This window comes from Bos taurus, chromosome 6, assembly GCF_002263795.3.
Source record: "Bos taurus isolate L1 Dominette 01449 registration number 42190680 breed Hereford chromosome 6, ARS-UCD2.0, whole genome shotgun sequence".
Taxonomy (NCBI): Eukaryota; Metazoa; Chordata; class Mammalia; order Artiodactyla; family Bovidae; genus Bos; species Bos taurus.
The window spans coordinates 19330794-19343715 of NC_037333.1; the positions used below are offsets into that span (position 1 = coordinate 19330794).

At 37.4% G+C, this 12922-nt stretch overlaps 1 protein-coding gene across 2 annotated transcripts in view; it reads right to left on the minus strand.

Annotated features, from left to right (window-relative positions):
• The window catches only part of GSTCD (glutathione S-transferase C-terminal domain containing), a 151621-nt gene that overhangs the window by 29369 nt on the left and 109330 nt on the right, over window positions 1-12922 (minus strand). For both annotated transcript variants that reach the window (XM_059887525.1, NM_001099035.1), the window contains 3 exon segments: window positions 2884-2999; window positions 2679-2723; window positions 456-584 (listed from right to left, as the gene is read on the minus strand). In XM_059887525.1, the coding sequence (XP_059743508.1) occupies window positions 456-584; window positions 2679-2723; window positions 2884-2999 (290 nt within the window).

The window sequence follows — 12922 nt, forward strand, 5'->3', positions numbered from 1 at the left end:
TAGTTGATTTAAATCTGTTAGTTTCAGGTGTTCAGCAAAATGAATTAGTTACACATATAAACAAACTCTATTATATTCTCTGTTTTTCTTTCACTACCTTCTAAAAATGTAGAATAAACCAAGGGAAGTCATCTTCATTAGAATTCATTCAATTAGTGACTATTTTTAAAGTACTTGCCATGTGTCAAACATTTTTTCAGGCACTGGGGATCTTGCAGTGAAGAAAATAAAGTTCCTGTCTGGTAGAGGAACAAATATTATCTTTACCATATAATAATAAAATGCTGTGAATGAAGTAATATTCATTAATAAGGTATACTACTTTATAGACAGTAGAAAACAAAAGTTATAAATTTCTTGTTTAGCAAAGAAAATAAATGTATCTCCTTTATTTACTCTAGGACATTTCATTTCTCTTATTTAGTTAAAGAAACTGAAATTGCGTGATTACTTACCCCAATATTAAACATCCCCGTAAAATACTCCATATTTGCTTGAATGAACCAAATGTTGCTTAAACCTAGTTCATCACTTCTCTTCTTAGCACGAATTAATGATAATTCCTTGTTTTCTATTAGTATAACCTAGATTTCACACAGGAAACAATAGTATATTCAGTAAACTAGTTTAGACATTAAAGCCAACTATTATTACTGTATTTACTAGCTTTAATAATGTTGATCATATTATGTTGATCCTTATTGTTGTGCTGTGGGAGACCTGGGTTGGATCTCTGGGCTGGAAAGATCCCTTGGAGAAGGGAACAGCTACCCACTCCAGTATTCTGGCCTGGAGAATTTCACGGGCAGAGGAGTCTGGCAGGCTATACTGTCCATGGGGTCGCAGAGTCAGACACGACTGAGTGATTTTCACTTTCACTTCATTTTCACTATCCTGTGCTAGGACATATGCCAGATAGTACAGTACAAAAGCAAACAAGGTCCTTGAACACTTGGAGCTTATAGATATGGTGATACAAGTGAGACAGGTAATTATAATACAGCGAGCGGTGAGTGCTTAATCAAAGACATATAATGTGTTATCAAAGCATGTAAACTTGATGACTAAGAGCGGTTTTAGTCATTTAATATTAAAGAATAACATATTAATTGAGGCCTGAAAAATGAATAGAAATTAGCTGGAGGAATGAAGCAGTGTTTCTGGTGGAGAGAGGGACATGTGAGAAAGATACAGTGGGTTTGAAGAACTGAGAAGACTGGTATAGTTGGGGTACAGTGAGCGATGCTGGAGCTTGGAGTGGGGAGACAGGGTGTGGAGAGTAGAAATCAGACTGGAGAGGTAATGGGAGTCAAGATCACACGGGATAAAAGGACAACCAGTTGCTTGCAATGCATAGTATGGATTGGTGGGGCCAAGGCAAAAGGCACGGCAGCAAGTTACAAATTTCTGATAGTAAGCCAGGCCAAGGAAGACAGGAGACATCACTGATTTGGATGAAGAAAAGTGGGCAGACTTAGGTCACTTTCATCATTCTCATTCTTAGTTTGGTCCTTATTTTGTCCTTACTTTTGTCTTTATGGAAAAATTCTGGACCTTTTTGTATAAAAAGCTTGTCAGAGGATATTTGGTGTCAAAGGTTTCCAGCCTTTATTCTAGCCAAGATTTTCCTTCTCCAATTTCAACCTCTCTAAGTTTCCAGACCTTTTAGGAAGGGAAAAAAAGACACCAGACCCTGACTCTGCATCTCCAGGATTCTGCTCTGTGAGCTCTCTTCCTCTTACTCCAACCACGAAATTGTTGTTTTCCTTGGTGATGAAACAGATGCCTGCCTCTTTCTCCTCATAGTCCTCATTTATTTACTAAGAAAGATAAAGAATAATGTCTTCCACTCTCTATCATTCTGGCCAGTTTATGAGTTCTTCCACATTTTTCCTTCTGAGAATAATCACTTTAATTATTTTGTAATTTCCAGAGAGCTCACAAGCAAAGAATTGTAATTTGAAAAAATGACATTAAGTTCTAGCTTTTATGCTAAAAGCTGGGAGGAAATGATTTACTATGACAAAAGACTAAAAATGGCACAAACTTCTAACAAATGGTGATGGTGATTGTATAAATTACAGTACATTTACTCAAAAACATATTATGAAGTCACATTTCAGTGATGATATTTAAAACTACTTGCAATAGGAAAAAAAACATTTATGACATAAGATTGAGTGAAAGCAGGTGGTTGAAATTGTATTTGCGGTCTTAGAATTTGCAGCCACAAGCATCCTTCTGAACAATGGTTTAATGAGCACATGGGGGGAAATGCATTTGGTGGATCAGAGTGATAGAACTGGGGTTTATCTTTTTCTTTAAAAAATATTTTTACAATTCTGATACAATGACTAAAAACCAAGGCACCAAAGAATATGCTCAACAAGTTCCAGAAGCTAGTATTTCAAGTACAAAATAATGTTGACAATTAAACTGGTTTCATCATTAATTATTTAATAGTTAAATAATTATTTCTTTTATAAAAAATAAAAACTGTACGTGGCCCTAACTCTTTCCCCCTAAGATTCTGAATCTCAGAAGTGTAGTTCAACGAAAAATAAAATGCCTGTGCCTCATATCTGACCTCAGTGAATGATTATCAACTCAAAGAGGGATAAGCCAGACTCAGCTAATTGAACTGTGCAGTTTCTTATCATCTATCATTCAGACTTTACCTGGCATGATGGCAGCACGTGAGCTAGGACAATCCCAACATGGCCCTGAAAAAGGCAAGAAAAGGAACAAGTTAACTTTGGTCTCTCAGGCTTTTGTTTATTCTGAGACAACAATCTTGTCATATAAAAACATGTCCTTGAGTGTAAGGTAGTAAAGTCACTTCGTCTTGGAAAGGCTAAAGAGAATAAAGAAGAGATACGATACCCCACCACTGCAGAAATCCACAATTCTGTCTCCAGGTTTGGCTTGATTTGTCACCATATAAACAAGGTTGTTCAACTGTTGCTGCTTCCTCAAAGCTCGATCACTGGACATTTTACCTGGGAAAGGGATGAAGACAGTGACACATTAGGTATTGCAGGGACTGGAAAGGCACCAGTGCACTAGACCAGCAGCATATAGGAAGACTGGCACAGACGTAAGTGAGTACCATTCCATGTGACCCACCATGAGAGGATTAGAGAACTGGAACCCAGAGGTGAAATCTCTTTTTGCTTAATTTTACTTTTATTCTTACCTAACTATTCTTTTCGAGGAGGAAATGGCAACCCACTCCAGTATTCTTGCCTGGAGAATTCCATGAACAGAGAAGTCTGGTTGGGCTGCAGTCCGTGGGGGTACCAATGGGTCAGACGCGACTGAGTGACTAACACAACTATTCTTTTAATTGTCATTGACAGAAAAATCTATGAAAAAATGTCTTTGAAAGAGAGGAAAGAATAAGTGTAAACTAACTTCAGAGTCATAAATAGTTTAATAAATGTTCAGTTCAGTTCAGTTCAGTCACTCAGTCATGTCCAACTCTTTGCGACCCCATGAATCGCAACACGCCAGGCCTCCCTGTCCATCACCAACTCCCAGAGTTCACCCAAACTCATGTACATCTAGTTGGTGATGCCATCCAGCCATCTCATCCTCTGTCGTCCCCTGCTCCTCCTGCCCCCAATCCCTCCCAGCATCTGAGTCTTTTCCAATGAGTCAACTCTTCACATGAGGTGGCCAAAGTACTGGAGTTTCAGCTTTAGCATCATTCCTTCCAAAGAAATCCCGGGGCTGATCTCCTTCAGAATGGACTGGTTGGATCTCCTTGCAGTCCAAGGGACTCTCAAGAGTTTTCTCCAACACTACAGTTTAAAAGCATCAATTCTTTAGTGCTCAGCTTTCTTCACAGTCCAACTCTCACATCCATACATGACTACTGGAAAAACCATAGCCTTGACTAGACAGACCTTTGTTGGCAAAGTAATGTCTCTGCTTTTGAATATGCTATCTAGGTTGGTCACAACTTTCCTTCCAAGGAGTAAGCGTCTTTTAATTTCATGGCTGCAGTCACCATCTGTAGTGATTTTGGAGCCCCCCAAAATAAAGTCTGACACTGTTTCCACTGTTCCCCCATTTATTTCCCATGAAGTGATGGGACCAGATGCCATGATCTTAGTTTTCGGAAAACGGAGCTTTAAGCCAACTTTTTCACTCTCCTCTTTCACTTTCATCAAGAGGCTTTTGAGTTCCTCTTCACTTTCTGCCATAAGGGTGGTGTCTGTTACTGGAGGAATAAAAATTAACAGTAATAGTCTCTTCCCTCTATCCCTCTTAGAGACATAGTATAAAGATTATCTAATTTCAGCACATATTTAAATCTCTTTGGAGAAGAGAGACCTATAATAATAAAAACATTTTTATTCTCTAACTGGCACATCTGTGAACTCTTAATTCTTCTGGTTAAGACACTTGGAACACAGGTGTCACATTGTCTAAAATACATCAATTGTTATTGCATTTAGAAATAAATTAGATTTTCTTATTTCTGCTTTGAAGCTTCCTTTCCTCATGAGTCAGACACAGAAATTTAATGTAATTAGAGATAGAAGATAGGGCATTTCCAAGCACGAAATGCCTTGGGCCTAGCAATATGAAAACATCTTAACTTTCCTTTCAAAAGCCATCGGTCAAGTCCACTAAAATATCTTCAGAAAAATGAATACAAGTATTCGTTTTAACATATTTCTAATGCACTGTTCATCAGAGCAAGATTTAAAAAATATAAGGGTAGCTTTCAGTGAAGTGTGTGTGTGTTAGTTGCTCAGTCTTGTCCGACTCTTTGCGACCCCACAAACTGTAGCCTGCTAGGCTTCTCTGTTCATGGAATTCTCCAGGCAAGAATACTGGAGTGGATTGCCATTCCCTTCTCTGGAGGATCTTCCTAACCCAGGGATCGAATCCTGGTCTCCTGCATCACAGACAGATTCTTTACTGTTTGAGCTACAGGGAAGTTCAGTGATAAATATAAAAGGAAAAATGCATATAATCTTTTGGGCGTGATCAAAAATTATTTACAGATAACAAGTTTCCCCACTCCATTTTCACAGAAAAATATTATGCTTTTTTCTTTTGTATTTTCCTTCTTTTTTCCATTACTAAAATTAAAACATTGGGAAACTTTTAGGAAAAAACAGAAAATGTGAATTTAAAAAGATCTATATGAGATAAAAAGTCATTTTTCTATGTACTTTTCTATTTTTAGTATATGTACTTCCAACTATACCCGTAAGTTCATAATTTTCTAGACAGCATAGAAAACATTATAAATCTTTCTGTGTCTATGAATTTGTTTTTACACTGTAAGTTTTAATGGCAGTGAAAATTTTATTAACTACCTATACCCAATTTATTTAACCAATTTCCTACTGTAACAACATGTTCATTATCATACACCTGACTCATTGTGTGCATTCTTAATTATTTAGCATGGCCTAATGTGAATTTCAAACATGAAAAGCATTGAAATCAATAGTTTGGTGACTTCATTTGTGAAGACTGTTTCATGTACTTATTTTAATTTTTATCTAATAGCAAACTATTTAAACAGTTAGTAAAAGCCCCTGTGATTTTGTGGACAGCCATTCCTAAGAGGTTTTATTATGACAATTTTTAAACACAAGGCAAAGTTGAAAGAATCAACATTCAGTGAATGACTTTGTACCCTCTACCTAGATTCTACCATTAACAGCCTACTAGAGTTGGCAATGGCACCCTACTCCAGTACTCTTGCCTGGAGAATCCCATGGACAGAGGAGCCTGGTAGGCTGCAGTCCATGGGGTCGCTGAGGGTCGGATACGACTGAGTGACTTCACTTTCACTTTTCACTTTCATGCATTGGAGAAGGAAATGGCAACCCACTCCAGTGATCTTGCCTGGAGAATCCCAGGGATGGGGGAGCCTGGTGGGCTGCTGTCTATGGGGTCGCACAGAGTTGGACACGACTGAAGTGACTCAGCAGCAGTAGCAGCAGAGTTGGTTCATCACACTTCTATCTTTCCATCCCTCTATGCATCCAGTCATAAATCCCCCTAATTGTCTATTTTTATTATGGCAGTGTAGTTTTTATTTGGCAGAAGAAGAATAAGAACAAGGAAGGGGAAGAAGGGGCAGGAATCAGAAGGCAAAAAGGAAAAGTACTTTTGAGGCCCTTGGGAGAGTGAGAGTCACAAATGCTGCTATTAAATGGAGCCATCAAGTGGCAAAGAAACTAGCACTGGCATTTGAGTCTTTGGTGTGTTTGCGGATTTCTTAACAATTCTTAGCCAAAGGATTTTCAAAAAAGAAAGTGAAAAGGAATTATCTTTTGTTAAGAATAAGGAGATAAGAAAATAAAACTTACTTAATGGAATATCTAACAGTAAGTTCTGTACTGTACTTCTATCAGATATTTAGAATGGCCTAACTTTCTCAGGTTTGTTTCAAAAGCAAATGTTGATGAAGATCTGTTTTACTTGCTAAACCTGCCTCTTTGCATATGAAGAATCTGTGCTTAAATAAAGGCAAAAAGGGACCTTTCAGGGTTCTGTTTAAATACAGAGACTATTAAATTGCCCATAACATTCACAGGTTGAACTAAAAATACAGTAGCATGAGGCCTAGGTGCTTCATGGAAAAACTGCATCTAATAAAGAATTCCTCCTCACCATTCTAGTTTTATAAATATTATGAAGCTCCTGGAAACATGAATAGGATCTTTAATATGTTAAACCAGGTAAGAAAGTGGTATTTTGATTATGCTTTGTCAGATGACAATACATTAATAAATTTGGTGTTTTAAGGGCTGTTATAACTCTAATAAAGAAACTAAATCAGAAAAAAAAGAAAGACATATTTTGAGATATGGTATTCATTTAAAAACCAAATTGTACTTTTTATTTAAACCCAATATTCTTGTGCCTGATGCCATTTACATGTATAAAAGTATTTTTTTTTAACTTGACTAAAAATGATGGTTCTTTAGGTGTCATCATGAAAAAACAAAACCCAAGAAGCAAGTGTTTTAATATAAATGGTCCTATTTATCCTGCAATGTAAATTTTTCTACAGTAGAGTCTGTTGTCTAAATCAAGTTAGGAGGAACCTGATTATTTAGACAACTTCATTGTTCGCATTACACAAAAATAAAGTACAGGGTAAAGGAGCCAATTTTTAAACTAAGGAAGCACCATATTAGGATACTGGTATTTTTGGTCAGTTCAAAGCATCAAATAAAGCAGGACCAAAAAAAAAAAAAAAAAAAGCCATGGATGGAAAATGTGCACGTGTGCAGTCAGGACACCTGCTCAGTCTAGCATCAATAAATAGTGCTCAAGATCAGGCAGCTTTTTTAAAATAAATTTTTTATTGCAAGATATTTGCTTTACAATATTGTGCTGGTTTCTGCCATACACCAACGTAGGCAGCTCTTAATTTATTCCTTCTTGGTCGGAAGCAACAAAGTACCTTGAATGTTATAAATTACTGGTAAAAAGGAAAATGGATGGGTGCTTGGATACATTTTAGCCTTAAAAAGATTCATTTGCTGTTTTGTTTTCTAAGTATTTCTTTGAGATGTAGCACACCACTCTCATTCTGTGAAATTTTTTTTAGTCATTAAATATGGAGATAAAGGAGATGGCTAAAACTAATGGTGCAGGGATTTTTTTAAAATACATTTTTGTTTGGAAAGTTATCAAATCAAGAGGGCAAGAGTAAATTTCCCCAGCAGAGACGCCTGTAATAGGTTGCAGAGAAGGTACGAGACAGATGAATACACAGGGTGCACCAATAGGGCCTCTGGCAGGTGAGAAGGAACGTAATAACCACACATGTTCATGTTTTCAAGAAGCCCAAAACATTAAGACAAATATCATGTTTCAAAGGGTAATGGCCAGCGATGCCCAAATTCCACCTTCAGGGTAGCCGTGGTTTTCATGCTGCGAAGAGTCACTAGGCTCCAAGTATATGCCCAGGAGTTGTCTACAGGCTGAGGACACAATGCAAAGTAAGACAGTCCCTGTGTCTAAGAAGTGCCTAAGAAGGGTGCCTAAGAAGACGGTATGCAGCTATGAGTATTCATTATGTGCAAAGTATGTGCACTGCAGATACAGAACTACCTGTTTGAAACATCACTCGGGATTTTACTGAGATGTGGGGTATCTCAGCTGAGTCTCTGAGGAAGAACAGAAACCTGCCAGGTAGAATGGGTGGGGAAAGCATGCTAAAAATGACACGGCAGGGACTTCCCTGGTGGTTCAGTGATAAAGAATCTGACTGCCAATGCAGGTGACACAGGTTCGATCCCTGGTCCAGGAAGATCCCACACGTCACTGAGCAACTATGCCCGTGGGCCACGAGTTCTGAGCCCATGTGCCCTGGAGCCTGTGCTCTGCAACAAGAGAAGCCACTGCAATGAGAAGTTCACACGCAGCAACAAAGAGTAGCTCTGACTTGCGCAACTAGAGAAAGATTGTGCAAAGCCACAAAGACCTAGCACAACCAAAAAAATAATAAAATGAAAAAAAAATTTTTTTTTAAGTGTGATATGGTATATTTAGGGGAGAAACTGCAATTAGCTCACTTGTGCTTGAAAATGAGGATCCATGAAAAAGTGGTAGAGCATGGGATAGACCTGAGAATTTGGCAGGGCCAGATGGGAAAGGGCATGCTTGTTATCTTGTCTCTTTGTGCTGCAGAGAAAACAGTCTTACTTTATACTTAACATGTATGCTTAGAGCTCCTTACAGACAAGTTCTCTTTGAATAGACAGCTTTCTTATTTTTACATTATTCCATATTAAGATGTTCTTTTATACTGCTATCCTGCAACATTTTAAATTCTGGATAGAGTATATCCACAAATCAGATAGAATTATTCATAAATTCATGTGGAGCATTCAACCTCAACTGATACTAATGTCATTAAATGATGTAATTAAGAAAATAAAATTAAATAAATTGAACTCACTGAATCATTTCAAGCTCTGCTGTTCTAGACCAAGAATGCCTTTGGATCCTTACTGGATTCTTCTCACTCTCCTTCCCAGGCTTCTCTCCCCATGGCGGTCCCTGAAATGCTGTGCACACCAGGTTCTCTCTCTCTTTCATAGCTCATCACTATGGGTGATTTTCTGGAGTATATTACTAAAAAGTCCCTTCCAAAACTACCCATGAAAATACCTGTCCTTACTTAAAATACTTTTAAAGGCTCCCCTCTGCCTTATGAAAAAAGGCCTAACTTCTTGGAAAGAAAGCAAGGCATTTAATGATCTGGGCCCTGTTAATTTGCCGACCCTCTTTCTGCTATGTTCATACTATACCCTCTATGTTCCAGCCTCTCTGAACAATGGCTATAGTTCCTTGAATATATCACTGCCGGTGAGTCAGCTGCTTTATAAATTTTGTTCTCTTTGCTTGAAACCTATTCTTCACTCCTGGCTACACTGACATGAATTCCTATTATAATAGGTTTTTTTTTTTTAAAGACAAAAACAAAAAAGTTACTTTTTTAAACTCCTTGTCACTATCCAAAACACTTTTATACTATAAAGGCTGTTTTTTTACATTGTAAAAGCTGTTATTATTAACTACTGAAAAAAGTTTTCTTATTTTAAAATGATTACTAAGGCATTATTCATTATACCAACTATCCCAAAAAGGACTGTTAGCTGAAATTGCTTCTGTTTACATGAAATAGATACAGATGATTTTTTCTGGAATTACATAAATTTGGGCCCAATTAAATGGAAAGACTATTAGGAGACTGACAGGCACATAACACGTGCTCAATAAAAGTTTAATGAATGAATTTTCTCTATAATTATGACTTAAACAGCATTTTAAGGCAGTTAACTTTTGAAGGTACTAAGTATGAAAACAAATTCAATCATATTTGAAAGTATACTGTACTGAAATAGAAAAAGGAGTCAACTATGAAACTGTTTTAAGTGGGGATGGAAAAGTTTCTGAAAACTTTTAAGAGGAAATAAGAAAGCTGCCATTTAAAGCTATACCAAAAACTAGAAAAGCATGAATACAATTCCTAAAGAAATGCCTGAGAAGATGCATGAAACTAAGCAGCAATGTGAAGCTTATACTTTAGGTTAGGGGAAACTTGTTTAAATTTTGGAAATTACTTATTGGAAATACTGAAAATTAGAATTGTCTGAATTTGCAATTTTTAAAGCCAGTTGCAGGTTTCAGTAATCCTCTTGGCCATACTCACCTCAGAGTGGCAGTATTCTTCTAACAATAGACACTAATCATCTATTACCTTTGCCCTCTGTCTCCCACCCCCAGCCCATCCACACATCTCACAGTGCAGTCTATGAAATCAACAATAGTGTATCAGTGCGAAGGCATTTTCACTCTGATAGTTTTGTTACAGATATTATTAGAGCAATAATTATTAGTTAGAAATTCAAAATGCTAAAAGAAGCCAATTTATTCTTCTCTAAATTGAGGAATATTGACCTCATAAACTACCTCAATCAATCATTTAACCAACAAATCAACCAACTAAACTGACCTACACAGACTTGTTCTAGACAACGTTAGGGACACAAAGATGCCTATCACTTGATTTCTGTCCTTCATGAACTTACACCTTATTTAAAATAGTACAAAAACCATTACACTTGGCCTTAGGAGATGAATATTATTAACCACATTGTACAATAATTTTATGACATTTTAACAGCCCTAACTTAAAAATTCATAGTTCTTTCATTAAAGTTTCTAAGATGATTGATAACAGTTTCTGTTTATATGATGCTTTGCAGTTTATTAAGCACCTGCACATTTGATAGAGCATCTAACTTCAAGACTGTTAGGTTGTCAGGTGGATAACCTGTTTTTCACAAATGAGGACACAGCACTGAAGAGACTGCTCAGACTTAGCACTTGCTAAAGACACACAGCTGATAGGCAGAGAAGCTGGGTTTTTAACCAAGGATTTCTAACTTTCAGTTCAGTTCAGTTCATTTCAGTTGCTCAGTCATGTCCGACTCCTTGTGATCCCATGAATTGTAGCACGCTGGGCCTCCCTGTCCATCACCAACTCTCGGAGTTCACTCAAACTCATGTCCATCGAGTCGGTGATGCCATCTAGCCATCTCATCCTCTGTCGTCCCCTGCTCCTCCTGCCCCCAATCCCTCCCAGCATCTGAGTCTTTTCCAATGAGTCAACTCTTCACATGAAGTGGCCAAAGTACTGGAGTTTCAGCTTCAGCATCATTCCTTCCAAAGAACACCCAGGACTGATCTCCTTTAGAATGGACTGGTTGGATCTCCTTGCAGTCCAAGGGACTCTCAAGAGTCTTCTCCAACACTACAGTTTAAAAGCATCAATTCTTTAGTGCTCAGCTTTCTTCACAGTCCAACTCTCACATCCATACATGACTACTGGAAAAACCATAGCCTTGACTAGACAGACCTTTGTTGGCAAAGTAATGTCTCTGCTTTTCAATATGCTATCTAGGTTGGTCATAACTTTCCTTCCAAGGAGTAAGCGTCTTTTAATTTCATGGCTGCAATCACCATCTGCAGTGATTTTGGAGCCCCCCAAAATAAAGTCTGACACTGTTTCCACTGTTTCCCCATCTATTTCCCATGAAGTGATGGGACCAGATGCCATGATCTTCATTTTCTGAATGTTGAGCTTTAAGCCAACTTTTTCACTCTCCTCTTTCACTTTCATTAAGGGGCTTTTTTTAGTTCCTCTTCACTTTCTGCCATAAGGGCGGTGTCATCTGCATATCTGAGGTTATTGAGATTCCTCCCGGCAATCTTGATTCCAGCTTGTGCTTCTTCCAGCCCAGCGTTTCTCATGATGTACTCTGCATATAAGTTAAATAAGCAGGGTGACAATATGCAGCCTTGACATACTTCTTTTCCTATTTGAAACCAGTCTGTTGTTCCATGTCCACTTCTAACTGTTGCTTCCTGACCTGCATACAGGTTTCTCAAGAGGCAGGTCAGGTGGTCTGGTATTCCCATCTCTTTCAGAATTTTCCACAGTTTCTTGTAATCCACACAGTCAAAGGCTTTGGCATAGTCAATAAAGCAGAAATAGATGTTTTTCTGGAACTCTCTTGCTATTTCCATGATTCTAACTTTAGGTTCAGTCTTCTTTCCAATAGGGTTCTATTTCTTACACAGATGACTTTGTGATTTCAGAATCCCAGGCCTGGTTCCCTTTCTTATGTGTTCAAGGAAACAAGGTTATTTTCTAGCAGAGAAAGAGGGAAGCCTCTATCATATCTTAGGGAAAAAAGGTTAATTCTTCAGAATCAGTCATAAAATGTATTTTATTTCAGTTTTCCTCTAAATAAAATTTCCCAAAAGCAGGCTTACCAGTAAAAAGGATCAATTTAAGTTCTGAACTTCAATATTGCAGAATATATCACTAAGGTATTATCTGAAGGTCTCATAAGTCACTCTGTTTAATGAGTTGACCTTTGGTTGTCACCCTTTCCAGAAAAAGACCATTTCCTCACCTTGTACTGTAGCAAAATTTTAAATTTTATAGAAAAGTGACATGCGGAGGCTGAGCAATCAATTTGTTGCGAAACTGGATTATCCAGGAGAAAAAAAAGAAAATAGATGGGATGATCTTTCATGTTATAGTACTATAGATGCTGACAAATATAGCATGCACCTTCACCCTTCTATATCTAATTCCAGAGCATCTTTTTAAAAAATAACTACTAAAAGTATTCAAGCAAGATACAGAATTGAGGGATGAAAATCGAAGAAAGTATAGCCACATTGTTTGCCAAATCAAAACTTCGGTTTTGTTTATAAAGGAGCTTAGATACATTGAATAGTGGACATTTTTAAAAAAACTTCTTATTGCTGCTATTTTCTTCTCTAAGATGAATAAAACTTTTGACTTCAGAATACCACAGTTAATTGAACACATATATTTTCATTTCATTCAAAT